The 22,496-nt window shown below is 43.7% G+C and overlaps 1 protein-coding gene across 2 annotated transcripts in view; it reads left to right on the forward strand.

Annotated features, from left to right (window-relative positions):
- The window catches only part of SHLD2 (shieldin complex subunit 2), an 844,943-nt gene that overhangs the window by 814,212 nt on the left and 8,235 nt on the right, over nt 1-22,496 (forward strand). For both annotated transcript variants that reach the window (XM_085607834.1, XM_085607842.1), the window contains one exon: nt 16,284-16,399. In XM_085607834.1, coding sequence (XP_085463960.1) covers nt 16,284-16,399 — 116 coding nt within the window. The remainder of the gene's footprint in view (nt 1-16,283; nt 16,400-22,496) is intronic.

Genomic DNA, 22,496 nt, shown 5'->3' on the forward strand with positions numbered 1-22,496 from the left:
AAGTGTCTGTGTCAGTGGTGTTGTAGAGTGAGCCATATTAAGGAGCTGCTCTCCACCTAAACTTGGGAACTACTCAGAGTTCCTGGCTTCCTTTTTTTTCATAATTTATGCGGCACTCTAAGCCTGAAAAGGTATTTTTGTGTGTGTGTCTCTCTCTCTCTCTCTCTCTCTCTCTCTCTCTCTCTCTCTCTCTCTCTCAATATATATATATATATATATATATATATATATATATATATATATATATATATATATATATATATATATATATATATATATATATATATTCACTGAAAAAACCATAGGTTTCACACATGTTATAGTTAGCTGGACATTTCACTCGTAAAAAACCAATGAAATTCCCCCGTTATAGTTAGTTCAGCTAACTATAACTCGCGCGCCCGCAATGCACTGCTGATGACGTCACATATTACATCACTCATGACATGGTCAGTGACATCACTCATGACATCTCACTGATGCGCGAGTTCTAGTTAGCTGAACTAACTATAACGGGGGGAATTTCAATGGTTTTGTACGAGTGAAAAGTCCAGCTAACTATAACGCCCCTGAAACCTATGGTTTTTTCAGTGAATTTCTAAGGTTTTTAAATGCTAATTACTAACTATAACGTGCCTGAAAGCTATGGATTTTTCAGTGAATTTCAAAGGTTTTTTAAATGCTAATTTCTAACTATGCCTACAGAGATAGGACATGTGAAGAAAGAAGAAAAAACGCACAGAAAGAAAAAAAAGAAAGAAGCAACAGAAGTCCTCAAAGATAGAGAAAAGTGCAGAAAGAAGGATAACGTGCAGAAAGAACAAACAGAAGAGCAGAAAGAAGCCTTGTTGCAAAATCATCTTGTACCCTCAACTTTTTCAGACGGGTACTGGTGGTAACTGAGTCTGACTAACCAGTCCTAGAGCCAGTGCTATGTTAAAAGACACTCAGAATACAGTGAAAACACCTACATACACTAGGGAACACTATGCGTTGGGGTCCCCCTGTGATTAGCATGACCTCCTCTGTAAGCCCCTAGTATATAATAGGGCAGGAGATTAAAACTACCTCTTAAAACACGCCACAGGGCGTGTTTGCACACGTCACCTCAGGCCCCGTCGCCTCCCATCCCCACTGTGTAAACACGCCCTGTGGCTGTTTTAAGTTTGGAGATTAAGTCCCCTTGAATCCTGAGGGTCCCTAGGGTCCAACTAGACCACTAGGTACCTCCAGTAAGCGGCACAGAGCTGCGTTGGAGAGAGGTGTAAAAAGTGGCATGGCCTGGACCACCTCTCTGCAACGCAGCTCAGTGGCGCTTACTGGAAGCACCTGGTGGGCTAGTTAGCCCCCAGGGGCCCTCAGAATTGAAGGGGAATTATTTCCCCAACTTAAAACGCGCCATAGGGCGTGTTTGCACACGTCACCTCAGGCTCCGTCCCCTCCCTTCCCCACTGTGTAAACACGCCCTGTGGCCGTTTTAAGTTGGGAGATTAAGTCCCCTTGAATCCTGAGGGTCCCTAGGGGCAAAATAGCCCACTAGGTACGTCCAGTAAGCGCCATTGCAAAGAGGTGTAAAAAGGGGCACAGCCTGCACCACCTCTCTGCAACGCAGAGCAGTGGCGCTTACTGGAAGCACCTTGTGGGCTAGTTGGCCCCCAGGGCCCCTCAGGATTGAAAGGGAATTATTTCCCCAACTTAAAACGCGCCACAGGGCGTGTTTGCACACGTCACCTCAGGCCCCGTCCCCTCCCTTCACCACTGTGGAAACGCGCCCTGTGGCCGTTTTAAGTTGAGAGATTAAGTCCCCTTGAATCCTAAGGGTTCCTAGAGTCAAACTAGTCCACTAGGTACCTCCAGTAAGCGCCACAGAGCTGCGTTGCATAGAGGTGTAAAAAGGGGCGTGGCCTCAGAACACCTGTCTGCAACGCAGCTCCCTGGCACATACTGGAGATACCTGTTGGGCTAGTTGGCCCTCAGGGACCCTCAGTATTGAAGGGGAATTAATTCCCCAACTTACAACTGGCCAGGGGGCGCGTTTGCAGAGTGCTGCAAGGAGGGGGCGGGGCCTCCGGCGCGATGCCAGTCTTTTATTTATTTTGTTTTTTTAAGAAGGAGGGCTGTGTGGCCCCCTTCTTTTTCTAATTTATTGGCCCTTGGGACCCCATCCCCCAGGGCCTGCACCCTATTTTTTTTTGTTGAAAAAAATTTATTTGGAAATTCTTTAGGAGGGGGGCTGCGTTGCCCCCCTCCTCAGGCCACTTATGGACCCGGGGACCCCATCCCCCGGGGCCGGCCTTTGTTTTCTATTATTTAAAAAAAAATATATATTTATAGAAACACCTAGGACATGCTGGACAAACCGTATGTACCTATCACCATGACGGTTTGCGTGATATTCATTAAAAGGCAACTATGCATACAATAAATCCATGTGGAATGTATTTACACCGCTAGTGAAGCTCTGACGTGTCTGACGCCCTACCGTGCCTAATCCCGGCGCCCCCGCCGGTGGGTACTCTCCAAGTAGACACCCTTATCGTTTATTTATACAAACATGGGTAGCTATTGACGGGCACATTTAATACACACGCACACCAAGCCATTCAAAGGGGATTCGACAAAAATTCGACCAAACTATGCAAGAAACCTCCCTCACGGTTAATAAAACACAAATCCACCGCCGGATGTGTAATACTTTTTATTTTACTCTCTGGAAAGGAGACAAACCTCACTTGAGAGTCACAGCGTGCTCCTGGCTGAGCCCAATGCTGTGTTACACCCACCAGTGCCCGCCGAGTGCCACACACCTCTGTGTTGTATTCCACCAGCTAGTGCGTATGCTATGACACTCTCTAGCCCATGTGCACTGTAACACCACCCCGTGAATATGTCATGCCACACTTGCCTTCGCACGGGTTATATTGCCCCATCTAACGTGCCTTCCTCGATGCCTATGTTATAACGCACAGCGCTATGCCATACATGTTACAATCTGGGATCCATATCTTTGTCACAGTGCATATGCAACATTACACTCCCCAGCACATATTTTATATTACAACTTTAGAAACTAGTTAGGTTACACAACACTGCCCTGTGCATATTACACTCCAAGGCGCATATTGCATAGCAAACGCTAGTTAGTGCCTGTGCTATCTCGCGCTCTCCAATGAATCTGTGATTGCGCACAATGTATTGCATATTATATTTCACGCCCGGTTCATTTTATATCACACTTTTTGGTGCATAGTTCATACCATATACTATATCTAGTTTTCATTTTCAATCGTGCTCTCAGGACTATGTTCTATATAACACTGCGTCCACCTACCCTTTTCACAGGCATTACATTTTGCGATGGGGGTAGAGGGTCAGGGGGTGTTTCTGCCAAGTGAGCCCGGAGTCACAGTCACAAACGTCCTCTTCTTCCTGAATAAAAGTGAGATTATGCTTCATACTTGTTCATATTTTAAGTAGTTCGCACAGACACACATTTTAAAAACAATAAAGTTCCTAATACCCACCTACTCTGAACAGTTAGCTTGCTGCCCCATCCACCTCCTTCCTATCCTCTGTTGTCTGAATCGATGGACTAGCCTCCTCCCTCCTGCCATGCATGGTCTGATGTGCTGCCACTGCCCTCCATTTAGCATGATGTACCAGTCCAATCCTCCTGCCCTCCATTGCCCAATTCTATGGCCCATCATTGACCTCCTGCTTAGCCTCTGTGCTTAGCTTGATGCCCCTATTCTCCTTCCGCCTGCCCTCCGATGTCTTTGTGCATGCCCCTGCTCCATCCTTTTTGCCCACCATGTTCCATGGACCTGCCACTCCTATCTACTCTGAGTGTTCTGTTGAGCTGCCACTCCCCTCCCACCTGCCTAGCATTGTCAGATGACTGTAACCTGTCCCTGCCACCTCCACCCTGCCTGTCCACATGCCATGCCCCTATCCCCTTCCTCCTGTCCTCCATGGTCCATTTTACTGCCACACCCTTCTGCCCTCCCTGGTCTGTTGTGCTGCAACTGCTCCTCCTGCCTGCCCCACGCGGTCTGTTTTGAGGCCCCTTCCCCTGAACTCTCTTGTCTATGCCCAGGTCCTGACACTCCCTTCTATCCTCCATGGTCCTTTGTGCATGCCCCTGCACCCTCCTTCTTGCCCATCATAGCCATTGTGCTGCCACTAACCCTCCGCTTGCCATGCATGGTCTTCTGTGCTGCCATGGCCCCTCCCACCTTCCCTGTGTGGTCAGCTAGCTGCCCCTGACCCCCTCCCACCTTCCCTCCATGGTCTGTGTGTATGCCATCATAGTCTCACTGTTGCTCTCCATGGTGTGTCTTGTTTCTAGTGCCCATCCTGCCTGACCTCCATGGTCATCTTGCTGCTCCTGCCCTGCCCCTTGCCCCCAGCCCTCTGTTTCCATGTGCAGACCCCTATTCCCTCCCTCCTGGCTTGTCTGTTCCATTATAATGCCCCTGATCCGTCCCTCCTGCCCTTTATGGTCTGTTATGCTACAGCTTTCTCTCCTGTCTGTCCATTATGGTCAGCTAGCTACCATTGCCTCTTTCCCCTCTGTTCTCTGTTGTCCATGTGTATGGTCCTGTCCCCTCCCTATTGCTTTCTATGGGTTGTTGTGCTGCACTCCCGTCCCGCATGCCCTGTGTGGTGTATTGTGCTGCTGCAAACCCTGATGCCTGCCCTGTAGGGTCAGTTTGGTGCACCTCTCCATGTCCCTCCTGTCCTCTGTTATCCGAGTCCATGTCCCTACCCCAATTCCTCCTGCCTACCATGATCCAATGTACCATACTTGCGAACATTTTGAACTTGGTAAGAGGGAGATTTTGAAAAAAACTGGGGTATTGATTTTCCCCTTTGAGTTACATTGAAAAAGAGGAGATTGTAGACAGGAGACAGATCACATAAAGCCCATTTGAGCTTAAAAACATTTGACGTTTCCTGGCTGAAATAGGTCTGTTGGCATGTATGGTTGTACTACCACTGCCTCTTCCTTCTGCCCACAATGGTCTATTATATTGCCACAACCTCTCTTGCCAGTCCTGTATTGTTGGTTTGTTGCCCCTGCCCCCCTTTCCACTGCCCTCCATAGTCTGTTGTGCTGCCACTGCCCTTCCTGCCTGCCCAGTGTGGTCAAATTGTTTCCTCTGCACTCTCCTACCTGCCTTCAATTTTCTGAGTCCTTGCCCCTGGCCTCTGCCTCTCAACAGTATCCCAATGAACAACTAGATTGCTAACATTCTATATTTATTACAAAAGTGTGGAACGCCTGACGTCATCTTGATGTAATCAAAACTGTAATACCTAGAGCATTTCCTTTAGAAATTACATATATGAGAGGATCTTATTTGCATCACAATTATGGTTAGTGCTCTATAAAACTAAAATGAGGACATATTTTCTGAGTTTTCAAATAGCGACAAAGAACTTTTAAATTATATGTAATCTTTATGTTTTTTTATCCAGTTGACCACTTGATTAAATGTTGCACTTAGGGGAGAGGATGTGGTGTTACATCCAGGGCTGCAGACTTTGCAACTGGGGAACCAGGTTGGAGTTTCTGCTTCAGCTCAACATTCTGTGATTCTGGTCACATCACTTAATCTCCCCATGTCTACAACGAAATGAATTTGATCTTGTGTGATGTAACCAATGCTCATGTAAAGCACTCCAATACCTGACAAGTCTGCACTATATTAAACTGCAAATACACAAAAAATAAGTGTTTTGCACACTTCTATCATTGGGCTACATGTGGGCTACATCTGGGTGATATCTGTGCTGCATTTGGGCTCTTTTGTCTCTGGTGGCCATCTTGGGAGATTTATTTGTTATGAAGTTTCCTAATTTCCTCATTTACTGCAGTCTCCTCAGTAGGAAATGCTTTCAGTTTTTTACTTTGATTCCATCAAGAAGGTATTCAGATATGTCACACATTTGCCATAAATTGTGAATGTTAGCACTCTAGTTGCTCATTAGATCACTGTAGTAAAGCTACTGCTCACCACGGAAGTCTGCTGCTGGTATTAAAAGTGCATGTCTCAGTCTGCATATCAGAATTTTTTAATGAAATTGAAGAGGATTTGAGAAGTCACTCAAAATGTGCCCTAATTTTTCTTTCTTCAGCACTAATCATAATTTCTATGGCAAAATGAACCCCCTCATTGTGTTCCTTTTTAAATTAAATATTTTAAGTGTTACCAGTTTATTCCAATCAAGATGGCTTCAGGTGTGCCATACTTTTGTCATAAGTAAGACAGTAAGCGCTCTAGTTGTTCTTAAGAACACTCAGGGACATTCTGTCATTGGGCTATACTTGGGCTAAATCTGGGTGATATTTGGGCTACATTTGGGCTCTTTTGTCTCTGGTGGCCATCTTGGGAGATTTATTTGATATGAAGTTTCCTAATTTCCTCATTTACTGCAGTCTCCTCAGTAGGAAATCCTTTCAGTTTTTTACTTTGGTTCCATCAAGAAGGCATTCAGATGTGTCACACATTTGCCATAAATTCTGAATGTTAGCACTCTTGTTGCTCATTAGATCACTGTAGTAAAGCTACTGCTCACCAGGGAAGTCTGCTGCTGGTATTCAAAGTGCATGTTTCAGTCTGCATGTCAGAATTTTTTTATGAAATAGAAGAGGATTTGAGAAGTCAAAATGTGCCCTAATTTTTCTTTCTGCAGCACTAATCATAATTTCTATGGCAAAATGAACCCCCTCATTGTGTTCCTTTTTAAATTAAATATTTTAAGTGTTACCAGTTTATTCCAATCAAGATGGCTTCAGGTGTGCCATACTTTTGTCATAAGTAAGACAGTAAGCGCTCTAGTTGTTCTTAAGAACACTCAGGGACATTCTGTCATTGGGCTATACTTGGGCTAAATCTGGGTGATATTTGTGCTACATTTGGGCTCTTTTGTCTCTGGTGGACATTTTGGGAGACTTATTTGTTATGACGTTTCCTAATTTCCTCATTTACTACAGTCTCCTCAGTAGGAAATCCTTTCAGTTTTTTACTTTGATTCCATCAAGAAGGCATTCAGATGTGTCACACATTTGCCATAAATTCTGAATGTTAGCACTCTTGTTGCTCATTAGATCACTGTAGTAAAGCTACTGCTCACCAGGGAAGTCTGCTGCTGGTATTCAAAGTGCATGTTTCAGTCTGCATGTCAGAATTTTTTTATGAAATAGAAGAGGGTTTGAGAAGTCAAAATGTGCCCTAATTTTTCTTTCTGCAGCACTAATCATAATTTCTATGGCAAAATGAACCCCCTCATTGTGTTCCTTTTTAAATTAAATATTTTAAGTGTTACCAGTTTATTCCAATCAAGATGGCTTCAGGTGTGCCATACTTTTGTCATAAGTAAGACAGTAAGCGCTCTAGTTGTTCTTAAGAACACTCAGGGACATTCTGTCATTGGGCTATACTTGGGCTAAATCTGGGTGATATTTGTGCTACATTTGGGCTCTTTTGTCTCTGGTGGACATTTTGGGAGACTTATTTGTTATGACGTTTCCTAATTTCCTCATTTACTACAGTCTCCTCAGTAGGAAATACTTTCAGTTTTTTACTTTGATTCCATCAAGAAGGCATTCAGATGTGTCACACATTTGCTATAAATTCAGAATGTTAGCACTCTAGTTGCTCATTAGATCACTGTAGTAAAGCTACTGCTCACCAGGAAAGTCTGCTGCTGGTATTGAAAGTGCATGTTTCAGTCTGCTTGTCAGAATTTTTTAATGAAATAGAAGAGGATATGAGAAGTCACTCAAAATGTGCCCTAAGTTTTTCTTTCTGCAGCACTAATCATATATTATATGGCAAAATGAACCCCCTCATTTTGTTCCTTTTTAAATTAGATGTTTTAAGAGTTACCACTTTATTCCAATCAAGATGGCTTCAGGTGTGCCATACTTTTGTCATAAGCTAGACTGTTAGCGCTCTAGTTGTTCGTTAGAACACTCTGGAACATTCTGTCATTGGGCTATACTTGGGCTACATCTGGGTGATATTTGTGCTACATTTGGGCTCTTTTGTCTCTGGTGGACATTTTGGGAGACTTATTTTATTTTTTTTTTTTTATCAATCAATTCTTTATTCGATGAAATTTCATCATAAAAGAGCAATATAACAGCACAGTACAATATATAAAATACCAAACATAAAAATAGAAGCGACATTTTACCAATACCCTGGTAAGGATAAACACAAGTCACATATCAGACATGATAGAAATCCTAACCAAGAACTTTTAACTAATAGGTGGGCAAGAGTAGGTTTTACAACACCTCATACGGGATCGCCAAGCACTGCCCAGAAATTTTGCAACTCCACAGACCATAGCAATAGAGGAAGTATCAGTGCTGAGTATCCGCAGGGCCGTTTTATGACATCTAAGGCCCAAACCCCTGCATAGCGGCTTTAACCAAATCCTCCTGGCAATCCTATAGGCTGGGCAAGCAAAGAAAAGATGTGCCACGGACTCCGTAGGGGCTGCACAGCCTGGACATGAATTCTCTTGGCCATCATGCTTTTTCCACCCCGAAGTGAAATCGTTTACTGGGAGGATCCCGAACCTAACCTTCAAGTAAAGTGCTCTATCCAAGGGCAACTCGATATAGTCCAAGAGTGGTTCGAAACTCCTAATCCATTTGAAGGACAAGAATCGCTCAGTAAGGGGACCCCCAAAACTACTAGAGAGGGTCTCTTGCTGGACTAGATCCCAATATAGCTGTTTAATCACCAGCTTGGGAGGAGGTGATTGGCTTTCCCAGGAGTCGCTCAAACCCAAGAGAACTACCAACCGCTTCAGGTTGCTCAGCCATTTAATCCTATTATTGGAATTAAGCTGGATTAATTCGTCTAGGGCGGCGGCATAATCCTGAAGCTCCCTTGTCCTTCGCAAGCGAACCCACAAAAGTAACGGGCGCAAGCGCACTAAATCCTTGAGAGGGCGCCTGCCCATATCTGCCCGGAGAGGAATTAACGGGGTAGAGACTGGGAGGGCTACCGCATCTCTCAAAAACTTATTTTCAGCTCTGTCCAACTCTATAGTATTTTCAAACCCCCATAGTTCTGAGCCATATAGGGCGGATGGGAGAACTTGGCCCTCATAAATAGTTAGGAGCGGTGATAAGGGCTTGCTCTTAGATTTCCGGTGTTCTCTCATAACTGCCCCAGAAGCTCTTTTATAATTTAACATCATTTTAGCCAAGTGGTCCTTCCAGCTCATACGATTATTAACCCTAATACCCAGATAGTCATAGGAGTCTACCAGCTCCAAGGGCTCCCCATTAAGTAAAAAATTGTTTCTAAATCTGGGTGATGGAGCTAAGCCCATGAGCTTAGTTTTTAGAATGTTGATGGTGAGACCTCTATCAGTGCAAAATGTGCTAAAACGATTCAACAGTTTTTGTAGGCCAGACGGGGACTTAGAGATCAAGATGGTATCATCCGTGAAGAGGAGTGTGGGGATTTTTTCACCTGCCAGGGATGGAGCATCAGCTGGTTCACCTCTCAGATAATCCACCACTCCGTTCACAAAGAGAGAGAACAGCGTTGGAGCCATAACGCATCCCTGGCGTACACCCCTCTTCACGGGTATCTTCTCAGTTAATTGACCTTGAGTACCCCACCTGATTCTGGCATAGTTCCCCTCATGGAGATGCACAATTAAACTCAAAAGGGGTCCGGGGAACCCCATGTTCTCCAAAACTTCCCACAGCCTCTCACGAGGGACCAGGTCGAAGGCCATCCTGAGATCTATGAAAGCCAGGTATAAGCTACCTTTGTTAATGGTAACCGACTTCCAATAGATCGCAAAGAAGCGAAAGACCTGGTCCATCGTACCCACCTTTTGGCGGAACCCCGCTTGCAAATGGGACAAAACATGCATCTCTTCCATCCAGGTGCCAACCCTCGATATAATTACCCTGCCAACCACCTTCTGTAACACATCAATCAAACTGATTGGTCTATAGTTGGCAGGGTCGTCTCTGGCACCCTTTTTAAAGACCATGATTACCTCCGCTCCCTTCCACGAGTCTGGAACGGGGTATCCGTGAGAAATGAGGTTCATTATGTTTGCAATGAGTTTGGCCCATAGCTCTGGGTCCTCCATAAGGAGGTCTCCAGGGATCCCATCTGGGCCGGCTGCTTTCTTTGGGGTGAGATGTCTGATGGCTAGCACCACCTCAGAGGGCAAAAAGGGTTCCCTAACCGGGAGCATGGGAGGGACGCTAAGGACATGATCAGGAGGAGAGAGGGACATTTCTGACCCTCCATACAAGGTGGAAAAATGGGATTGCCATTGCTGGCCTGTTATATGACTATCTAAAGGTCGAGAACTAGTCAACCTAGCTTTGTTAATCAGATCCCAAAACAGTGATGAATTCTTTCTTTTAGAAGCTGTCTTGAGGTCTTGCCAGCGTTGTTCTTCCCACTCTCGTTTTGCTTGCTCCAAAGCCCTTGCATATTCTTTCCTGGCTACACTAACCAGGGATTGATTCTTTTTACGCAGGGCGATTCTGATCTCATTTCTTTTATCCTTACAATGGGCCGAGTACCAAGGGTTACTTGTTATAGCTGTGTTGTTTTCCCTACCACCTCTCTTGCCCTTATTATTTCCAATTAAGAAAAATTCCCCTACTTTCACTGTTAAGTTATTGTACGCCTGAACGAAAAGCGTGCCCTGAACGGACGCTAGATCCTGATCAAGCACCACCAATTCTGTACTCAGGTCTTCAACATGCGCCCTAATCTTTACCAAGTTGTGAACCTGTGATTTAACCTTCTCCCATTTCAGTCTTCGGTTTCCCTGGAATGGTGTCACCTCCTTAGTGGACCTCAGGTATGATAACCTCCGGATGTTATTCCGCTGCCCCCATCTTATCGTCATGCATAAAGGATTGTGATCACTGTCCTGTGAAGGAGTCACCACCATATCTACTAAATCACTCCACAGTGTCACATCTAATAAGATGTAATCAATTCTTGACGGGCTGCTTAACCTATTGAAGGTCATCGCACCGTCAAAGTCAGAGAGAGTCCTACCATTGAGAGCTCTAAGGTTATATTCCACAGTTAGGGAATTAATCTGTATAACCTTTGATGACCATTTTTTGATTGGGGCCAAGGACAAGGTCGGAATTGACCATCTAGAGTCCACCTCCTCAATACCCAGGGGATCATCACCTTCCAGTGGTTCAAAAGTACAATTAAGATCCCCTCCCACTATAATTTTAGAGGAGGGGGGGCAGATAGCTAATGCCTGATCTAAGATAGATATAGTACTTTAATTTGAATCCCCTGTGTTCCATCTTGCGTAAACATTAAATAGATCGATCCTGCTGTTTACCCCCTCAAATGAAATATGTTGGATGTCGCAACACCCGGAGTCATAAGTAGTTACTTTCCAGTTCAGGGCATTCTTGATCCATACGTGTAGACCCCCGGCTGGTCTACCCCTTCCGCTACTCTGAGCTGGTATGAAAAAAGTGGAGTATCCTGATTTATGTAGTGGGGATATACTCCATGTTTCTTGGAATAAACATACATCGAATTGATCGATGAAGAGATTCCATTCAGGTAGGTCCAACTTTCTTTGCAGACCCGCCACATTCCATGAAACTAGATTTAAGATTTTGTTATCTATTAAATGCAATTCGGAGGGGGCCCCCACGTGCATATCCGAATCTGGCATGATTTGAGCACCTATGGGATCTAATTGGACTGGGGGATCTGTCAACCTGAGGTCTACAGCGCTATGGTCCAGAGGTACGGAAAGGTAGGGGGGTACAATCCCGCCAATAGCAGATCCGATTATAGTGGGTTGTCCTGTGATTACAGGAACAGCTCCGGGAACTTCCAAACGCATCTCACGAGTATCATCCTTGGGACTAAATGAACCTATTCGCCCCCCTCGATCCTGGGGAGACTTTAGCCATCAATCACAGTCTGCCAGGCTAGAGAGGGCCTCGAACCGATTCATTGTCTCTTGGGAGACTTATTTGTTATGACGTTCCCTAATTTCCTCATTTACTACAGTCTCCTCAGTAGGAATTACTTTCAGTTTTTTACTTTGATTCCATCAAGAAGACATTCAGATGTGTCACACATTTGCCATAAATTCAGAATGTTAGCACTCTAGTTGCTCATTAGATCACTGTAGTAAAGCTACTGCTCACCAGGGAAGTCTGCTGCTGGTATTGAAAGTGCATGTTTTAGTCTGCATGTCAGAATTTTTTTATGAAATAGAAGAGGTTTTGAGAAGTCACTCAAAATGTGCCCTAATTTTTCTTTCTGCAGCACTAATCATACTTTATATGGCAAAATGAACCCCCTCATTTTGTTCCTTTTTAAATTAGATGTTTTAAGAGTTACCACTTTATTCCAATCAAGATGGCTTCAGGTGTGGAATACGTTTTTCATAAGTAGGACTGTTAGCGCTCTAGTTGTTCTTTAGAACACTCTAGGAAGCTGCAGTAGAACACAAAGGAATCAACTGACTGTCTCTGCCCTTGTTGGATGTACATGTTTTACTGAGAATGTCAGACTTCATTCTCACATGACTGAGAAAGATAATGTGAATTTACAGAAAATATGCTCTCAGTTTAGCTTATAGATCACCTTCCAAACCTCTGTGGGAAAAGCATGAGAAAATAGTTTTCTCTCAAACATGATTCATGATATCACAGCAGAAGGCTTTTTCACATGGTAAAATCACCTTAGAACACACCACAATTCCTAAAATGAGTATGGTGCCATCAACAAATGATTTATAATATAACTAAAGTCTTAAAACCTTCTATTAACTGCAATGCTTTTTAATGAGGTGCTATCATGTATATTGGTCCCAAGATGGCTGCCAACACTTCTTAGATGAAGTACTGACAGCCAATCAGATCTCACGATGAGATGTGTGGTTAGGCTCCGCCCAGATATATCTATCTTTTTAACTCTAATTTTCTCAGGAACTACTGAACGGATTTACACCATTTAAGCAAAAGGCACGAGTCTGAACTGAGGACTACCAATTTGCCAAATTTGGTGTAATTCCGTTCAGCAGTTCGGGGTTGTAGCTGCGTCAACAGGTCCTATGAGAAATGCATGGGGAAAATGCGTTTTGGGAACCCCCTTTTTTCTCGGCCCCCGCTTGACGAATCACCGTGAAATTTTCAGGATCGGAGCGGACCGGAGCTGGCCAAAAGTTTGGATAATTTTGCGAAGATTCGTCAATCGGCGCCAACGTTATTCCAAATAGAATGTTGCGGATTTCCTATGGAAAATAGGTCCTAACTATAACTACCTACTGGCGACTGCCAGTAGGTAATATATATATATATATATATATGAATGTCAACTCGCAAATGTATTATTATTCTTTGTCAAGCACTTTAAAATCCTTCTGTGTTGTATCTGCTCTATTAATAATTGGAATAAATACATTAAAGAACATATAACAACTAAATCAAATATCTCTATGTTTAAAAATACCCAGAGGTAGTTAGAGCAGAGCACGAGGTTGTGGCTACACATGTCCTCGTAGGCGGAGAGAGAATGGTACCAAACAAGAGATATTTGTGCCCTTTCATACTTTCAAAGAAAAACAGGATGTCCCCTCACAGAATGGAAACGGCATTGTCATCAGAGTCAGTACATTTAAATGCTATGGTAAGCCTATAGACCAGTGGCACGCCTCGAAAGAAAAGCGTAATGCAATATGCATATTACTACCCCACAAAGGTTTTCCTCCCATCTCGCCCATTCACCGAGCAAAAAAAAAATATATGAGTTGTGAAACATGCATGTTAATTTGTTAATGTAGAATTCTGTGAGCCTGTTACTATGGAATTAGTGATATGTATTTTGTATTTAGGACAATATTTGTATCTTGTGGCCATGTCGGTTGTTTTTGCTTCTTGTTATGGAGCGTGGTTTTAAAGAGTTTGTCTAATTTTCCCAAAAACATTTATTTGAGAAGTGGTCCTAATGTGTTTTACTTTTTAAAACAGCTCAAAGTGTGAAGCATTTGGAAGACTTTTTGAGCCAGATGTATAAAAGCATTTTGCGAACACAAAACGTGTAATTGCAATATGGATTTTATGTATGTATTTAACACATTTTGCGAGTTGGAAAGGCTTTTTTGACTCACAAAATGGTTTTAGTGATCCATACCATATCACAATAAGGAGAGTGTGTGATTGAGGCGGTCCCCTTCTAAATACAAATCGGTATGGCATATATCAACAGTTTGCAAAACCACTGGTCAGTTACCAACATCTCATTGGAGCTGGTAAGTAATTCACAAAAGAAAAGGTGTTCCCTCCTGCCACCTTCCCATTTGTGAACTGTGTCAGGTGAACGGGCAGTGGGAGTTAGGCAGTCGTTCCTCCTCGTCCCGAAGGTTACCCAAATATGATTTATTTTTTCAAAAGCACTGTTTCCGGCTGCTCCTTTAGTGGTCATCAAGTCTTTGCAGGCCACCATCCCTGTATTTATAGACAACCACATGAGGTCACAAATACCGACCTGTGTAATCAATATTCATTAGGTAGGTTGTTCTTTGACCCTTTGCAACTGAAGATTTTGTGGTGCGACCTGTTAGTACACACATCTTATCGCAAAATCAGAGACACGTAGCAAAAAGTTTGATGTGCAGTTTGCAACTACTTTTAGCGACCTTTTTCTTTCTACATCTGGCCCTATACATCCGAACATTGCTGGTCGCTTAAACAGTGACGCAAGACTTTTTATGTTTCGATGTCATATATAGGTGTAGTTAGAACCAACACCGGATCTTCTCATTTACATTGATGTGTTTTGATGTGAGCAGAAGGTGCAAATACCCATGGTACCACCATTCCACTAGCTGGTACATAACAGTCAAAGTAAGAAATGAAATACTGTTGATGTGTTTGCTTCATAATTGAACACAACTTAGCCAGCGGCTTATTTACAGAACCCATTGCCATTTGGCCACTAGAATCGGTATAGTAACTGATGGGTGAGGCGTGCCTTCTTCTGTTTACTCGGTGCACGTGGAACTATCCCACTTATGCACACAGTCAGATAGATGAATCTGTGCCCCGTGCGCACTGGGATCTCAAGTCTGGGCGAAATAGATTGGAGGAATGTCAAACTGCATCTTTCACCATTGTATTTTTAGGACTGGCTTGATAACACAGCTGTCTGCATGACTTTCTCGTTCTTTAATGTATACATAGTCTTCTGGGTGGAGCCAAAACCTATTATGTTTCCTTCTCACGTCATGCTGTTGGCTGTTTAGTGTTGTGGCCCTCCTTGCAGAAAGCGCTTCAGTCGAAGTGAGGAATTATTTTACACCCGAAAGTACACTCAATCATTACACTGTTTGTAACCTACAATTCTTTATTCCCTATTTGCATTTGGCACAGGAAGCAATTATTATTGGCTACTTCTTTGTCAGCATTGGCAAAGAAAATGGGTCTGAATATAATATGCTAAACACCATTTGTGTGTGCTTGTATTTATTTGCATGCCTTATCTCATTAAATCCAGACCTATTGGTTTTGCAATGCTTGTTATTTTTGTTTGTTTTCACAACCTCGGATCTTCCTTGTTTGTATCTTCTGATTATGTCTCAATCTGATGGAGGTAACTCACGAGAGTCCTATAGATGCCTGAATTCTGGTTTATCATTGCAAGGTGCATGTTCGTATAGTAATATTTCACTAGAGTCCTATAGATGTAAATATTGGGAGATCAAGCAACACCAGAGCGTTGCAAGACGATAGTTCGGCGATACTCAGTCCCACCACACCCCTCCCCCGTCCGACAAGGGCCAGGGCTTATGAGCCCCTATCCTACGGCATTGTGGGCGAAAAGGCCCTTTTGTTGTTGTGGGACTGCTGAGGCACTAAAGTAGCACGTGGAAATGTCTCAATTTGGAATCATCTCATTTGTATTTGTAGTGAAGAGTATTTGAATTGTAATTAGTGCAAGTGAACCCTTAATTAGTTATTTGGTAACTGTCTTATGTTTATGAAGAATAATTTAAAGTAAACAAATTTTAACTTGTGATGTGGGTTTGTCAAGGTCATTTGTACAAAACTGCATTTAGGAATCGATAGATAATACTAGTTGATGTTCATTTTACAATAACTAAATCGGTTTGGACTTTCCTTAAAATGTTATCCATTACATTGCATTTTCCTCCATCTCAAAAATCAACTCTGCATCGCTTTCGATGTCAAGTAATATCGTCTACTTTGTTTGATATTTTAGACCTGCACTTATAACCGCATATGATGGAGCATGCGAGATCCAGGTTCACGTGTTGCCTGATATGGTAGAGAAGATCTTTCTCAATATTCCTCCCAATTTGCTGAACAGAAGCATAGGTATGTCTCGGTGTTGTGTTTATGTGATTTAACTATTGGTGAAACCATCACACTGCTATATACTTGATTTATCTATTTTGTTTACAAAGTAAGAGGTTTTTGTTGGTTTTCAAAGGACAAAACCCCTCCCACAGCAGGGCTCCTTTATGGAAACACAAATCAATGTCCTTTGTGTGCTGGGAGTGTCATCCTAGCACATAAAGCCATATGTTGATCCTGCCATCCTTAAGGTTGCTATGTTATCGATGACGGACAGGAAAACATGACAGCTGACAGGGAGGGCATTCTGACGCCATGGCAGGCAGTCCAGCCTTAGTGAGGATGATATTGATGACTCCGAAGGATGTCAACTTTGCATTAGAAACACATTGCCTCTCACACCTATAAATGTGGAACTGGAGCTGAGTGAAGGGATGTTGGGACATCAGTCAATTTTTTCAGAGGTATCAGCTACTGCCTACCCATATATAAGTCCCTATAGGTCCCCAATGGGTATCTGCATTGCAATCCTTGGAAAGTTTCCAAATTTTCATAAAATGTACCAGGCGTCATAATGTTGCCAATAACATATATACATTTCCTCTGTTATTAGGACTCTCCAAAGATGTCAAAGCCAAACTTATCTGTAAAGAATAACACGGTCAATACGCAGTCACGGTGCATCAAAAAGCTAAACTTATTTGCTTAAGCCTCTGTTGCGGAACATTCAAAGTGCATTCTGTTTAAATGTTTCAGCTTGCTTACATTATGCCACATCTTTTATACCTTCTGACACCCATTGGATTGCATTGAAATCGCCAACTCATTCGACTACGCAAAGCTGCCATGTATATATTATAATCAAGGTGATAAGCCTGTTAGCAAGGTGAATTTATAACAAAAACATTTGAGGGACGTGTACCGGCCCATGCCCATCTACACTCTCTAAGTAGAGAACTTTTGGCTACACAGTTACTTGAGGCTGGCTCAGTATATGATTTATACTTATGTAAGTGGAGACTTTGCACTGACCCAAACAACCCTTATGGTGATTTTAGTGTTCTTAGACAACCTTAGAAAGCTCTCTAAGTGGTAGCTGTCGAGAGCAGCCTTCAGGCTAAGAGCCTGATGTACGAACGTTTTTAGCAGTCGCAAAAGTGTATTCAACCCTTTTGCGACTGCAAAAAACTGTGGTGGTATGTACTAACGTTATTAGGAAGGAACGCTCTTGGCACGCCCCTTCCTAATTGCGAGTCCAAATGGCATGTACCATTGTTTTGCAACAGCATTTGCAGTCGCAAAATACTCTCAGTTTACCACCTACTTCAAGGCTCTTGCCTCATGAATATTGATGAGGCATGCAATTTGCAACCCCATTGGGAAGCGCAAACAGTGTCTGAGACACTGTTGTACTTCGCATTTTGCGAGTCGCAAATTGCGAGTCGCAAAGCAATGAAATTTGCGAGTTGCAAAATGCAAGCGCCGCACATCTGGCCCTTAGTCCAGAAGGAGTGTGAAGCAGCTTGTTGTACCAGTACATAATCTTATAGGTATAGATTAAGTGAAAAAGAACCACACAGTGTATTTATAAAAATATGTATTTATCTGTATGTGTTAGTGAGTGTCTTATAATAAAGATATCCTTTGCAAAAGAAACAGGTAAGTAGCACAGAATACACAGTGGTCCCCAGGGGTAGACCAAACCATATACTAAAATAGTGGTATACGAACCACGACTCCAGTCAAGACAATACTCAGAGGACTTATAAATCGCGGGCACCCAAAGAACTACCCAAGGGGAGTATCTATGAAAGAGGACCCTTCCCAGTGGACCCTGAAGAAACCCCATGGAAGAGAAGAGGTTGGAGAGCCACCCCACCCATGGATACCTTAGGAACCAGGATACCTGCACCAGGGAGAAGCCGGGTGCATAGGTGTGAAATGGCGTTGGAAACTCCTGTCGAACCCAATGGAGGACTTCAGAAAGATGGAAGATGCCGCTGCTGGAGAAGGTGAAAATGTCCTGTGGAACCCAAAGGTAGATTCAAGATGTGAAGAACCTGCAAGCAGAGGGAACAGAGTCTATTCCACTCTGGAGTGACCAGGAGGCCCGGAAGATGAATGCCCACTGATTTCGGTGCTGCAGGAGAGCTGACGGTGACCTTGAAACTGCAGTTGTGTGGACCAGGCGATGCTGTGGAAAACCAGGAGACGTATACGAGCTGCCCCACGTCGGATGTCGAGAGTTGCTGAGTTTGTGTCCAACGGTAGCAACAACAAGCCTTGGCAACTGCAACCAACGTGGAAGTTGAGGAAGGTGCAGTGTCGGGACCAGCAAGGTCCAGGAGACTTACCACAAGCAGGGGAGCCGGGGCATGCCCCGAGCAATCAGGGGAGCCCAAAGAATTCAAAGGTGACCCTCGACAGGACCCACAGGTCGGAGGCACTGGAGTCGCAAGAGGGCCTCGAGCAGCTTAACAAAGAGACTGGCCACACCGCCTTGCTGGCACCGTGGGCCTAAGATTCTGGTCACTGGAGATGCTTGAGGTTGGGGCTACTTGGAGCCCGAAGATCTTGATGTATGTCAACAAGCCTTTGCAAAGGCAAGTCGACGCTGTGCACAGGGGTTCATTTCCTGCAGCTCCGACGAGGGATACTGGCCTCAAACTTTGTGAGAGGACAAGGCAGGCCTCAAGGGATGTGAAGAACCACCACTTGTGTTGCTGAACCTTTCGGAGTCCATGGGCGCCCAGGATGAGCAGCCCTGTCAGCTTAGTTGCGGTGCCTGCAGATGCAGGGAAGTGGCTCCTTCACTTCAAGGGAGATTCCTTCAGGTGTCTTGGATGCCTACAGGCCTTGGAAGGTTTCCTGTATGGAGCACAGGCACGGATTTTTCAGCAGTCGAGCAGGGCGAAGGGATCAGGAGCAGTAGGAGTCTTCCCAGCTGCAGCCTTGATGACCAGAGCAAAGTCCAGCAAAGTCCAGAGTGCACATACGGTCAAAGTTGAAGTGGTGTCTGAATTGAATAGTGTCCCATGACGAACCTAGGGACCCACCCTCAGGTAAGCCCTTACGTATCCTAAGAAAAGGGTTGGGGCAATTCAGGGTTCCCTCATAGGGGAGGGGTTGGACAGTGGGGAGGATACTCACATGTCCTTTGTCCAGTTTCGCGCCAGAGCGGGAGCCAACAGCTCCCTCAGCTGGTTTGCACCAAATGTGCCCTTCACGCATAGTTCAGTTCAGACTGAGTGGTGCTGGCAAGCACTCCTACCCAGCCCCAATACACTAAACCCAGTCGGGAGGTGGTCATACCTCCCTGTGACAGGAGAATGGACTTCATAGATTGTAGGGGTGTCCTGCTCATGCAGGGGCACCCACACACTTAAAACCTATAAGCCACCCCTACTGCTTCAGCAGGCCTTTCCAATCCTGAAGGCAGGGTGCTTGGTTCTAAGTGCAGTGACCTTAGATATAGGGAAACCTATATATGTCGTAAGTGTTGCTAGCACCAGCTTACACTGGCTGCAATGGCAGGCCTGTAGTTACAAATGGAGTGATCTCCCATGGGTGGAATAATGCATGCTTCAGCCCATGGGGGACCTATGCCCTGAGTACCATATACTAGGGACTGATAAGCGGTACATCCCAGATTGTTATGGTAAGTACTTTGTACACCAGTGTCCAATTTAGGGGCGAAAGCAGAGAGACTGGGGTCCTGATAAGCAGGATTTCAGTCAGACTAGTCAGAGACAGCATAGCGCTAGGCAAAAAGTGGGGGTAACCATAAAAGCAGATCCTACTTTCCTACAGTTAAATACTTGCAAAGGTTAATTATAAACTCATTTCACCTTCATCAACCTTAAAAGCACTTTCTGGCACTTGAGCATCTTGACAGAACATATATGATAAACAACCAATTATTATTCTCAGCTCATATTGTGGTTCAAGGTTTCAGATGGTACATAGCTAAGATAAGGCAGCTTTTATATGCCTGTGTTCCCACACCTGCATTTTATATTGAATGCGCAAGTTAGAAGAGTTTCACGTTTACTCCAAATAATCCTTTCCTTCAGGGAAAACATGTGCGTGTTATATAGCAATAGAAACTCCATTTTGTATTATGCTTCTTATGTTTTGAACAACGGTTCATCTCTTCGCATCCCTTTTCCCCTCCTGTCACATTCCGTTATTTGTACCTTTGTTCAAAACATGTAATCTATCGCTATATTACACAGAAGTTTAATGACAGTATTTTGTATTATCATGGAATTGGTTGTGGCAATATTAATTGACTTGGGCCGTAGGGAGGCACAAAGAGATGTAAAACAGGTGTTCATCAAAGCAGGAAGACACTGCACACACAGGAAAGTAATAATAGGCCTGCATTCACTATTATTATCCATTGTGAAATAGACCAAACCGAGGATCTAAACAGTGAGGAAATGTCGTCCATTAGTGATCGCTCGTCCGCTTGAACCCTAATGTCATGCACATTTTCTATAGCCTTATAAACATTTGGGGCATTGTCCAGTATGAACGTGCAGCACTCCATTTGAATCATTTTACAGACTTCTTTCCTTTCAGCAAGAAGCATGTCTAAAATCATACAATTTTGAAGAGCAACTTTTGTCATCGCTACCATTTCCACTGTAATATTAGCCTGCTCACTGGTCGACTCATTTATTGTGGCCTCTAATGGACGACCCAACTGTCACACTCTCCTAGAATGAATAGCTACTCTTGCTGGAAAAAAAGTTTGCTTAGGAGGCAGTGGATGTAGTGTTAGGCCTAAGTATCTGTCTGGCTCATTTCCCTTTTCCCTCTTGCCAGACTGGTATGTAGTTTATATTTTGGACATGCTCTTTGGGATGATGCTGGATATGGGGAAATACTTTCCCAAGATGAAAAGAACCTGCCCAATCAGGGGGTAGCCAGATTTAAGTCCGTAATCCACTTATTTAATATGTTTCCTCTCATTCAAAGGTATGCTAAGCAAGGAAGCATTGGAGAGTGCAAGTGTAATGTTACACTCACTATATCCAACCTTTGTTCGTATTCCTTTTTGATGTATGCAAAGCATTCCTGTAGTGTTAGCTGACAACCTCAGATATGGAACGTATGTGTCTTTTATCCTTGACGCATTCTGTCACAGAAGAAAGTCCCTAGATTTTCTAGACATGGTGGTAAAGTTTAGGAAGGACGCATAGTCTGGGTCTCGCTCCACATCTTCTAGTGGCCTCTGTGAATTAACCTTACACGCTGGCTAAATTATCTGTGTTCTAAATCTCTTTTGCAAGTCAACTTGTTCCTTCTCGCGGCCCAGGTGATAACCATTGCATATACAATAATGCATGAATCATCATATGACAAAAGCAGATGTAAATAGGGAATTCCCTTTTCAGCTGTGGCTGGCAGTTTCAAACATATCCAACAGTCTGACACATTAATTTCTCTATAATATGCATTCTTGGTTTGTATGGCTACATTGCCATGATATTCCTTTGGGTGATGTTCTTGCCAATCAGTACCCTTTTCGCTAGTCTCGGGGCTCTCATAAATGTAAATAGCAATGATAGCTAATATAGTTATCAAAACAAAAGCAAATTGAATACACATCGCCCTTTTCCCCATTCTCCTATTCAATTCTCCCTTTGTGGCTAAAACAGTCTTTGTCCTTGGCTCTATTTCATGTTTCATTTTAAGCTTTTGGCAGAAATTGCCCGAGGTGACACAAACTTGACCTTTGGGTGTAATACAAACGTCTAGGAATTCCGCTATTCATCGCAAGCCACCAGCGACCTAGAGACAAGTGTGTCCCTTTACTGGAATCTGTACCAGTACGAGTGTGACTTTTCATGTAGGATCTCTGTGACCATTCAGTTCTCAGCGTTGATACCACACTGGATCATCAAGGGGCACTTTTGCAATTTTCACTCTGAATCTGGTATATCTATACATGTACTCTGGGATGGGTTGATCCCAAATGAACTCACTATTTGGCTGAGTACCTGTTCATTGTCTTTTTCAATCTCTAATCTCCTTAAGCCTGCGTGTGTAGCTGTGCTCTTAAGTATGGACCTGCCCGTTACATGAGTAAACAGTCACTGGTCCAGGCTCA

The sequence above is a fragment of the Triturus cristatus genome, chromosome 1_2, assembly GCF_964204655.1.
Source record: "Triturus cristatus chromosome 1_2, aTriCri1.1, whole genome shotgun sequence".
Classification (NCBI taxonomy): Eukaryota; Metazoa; Chordata; class Amphibia; order Caudata; family Salamandridae; genus Triturus; species Triturus cristatus.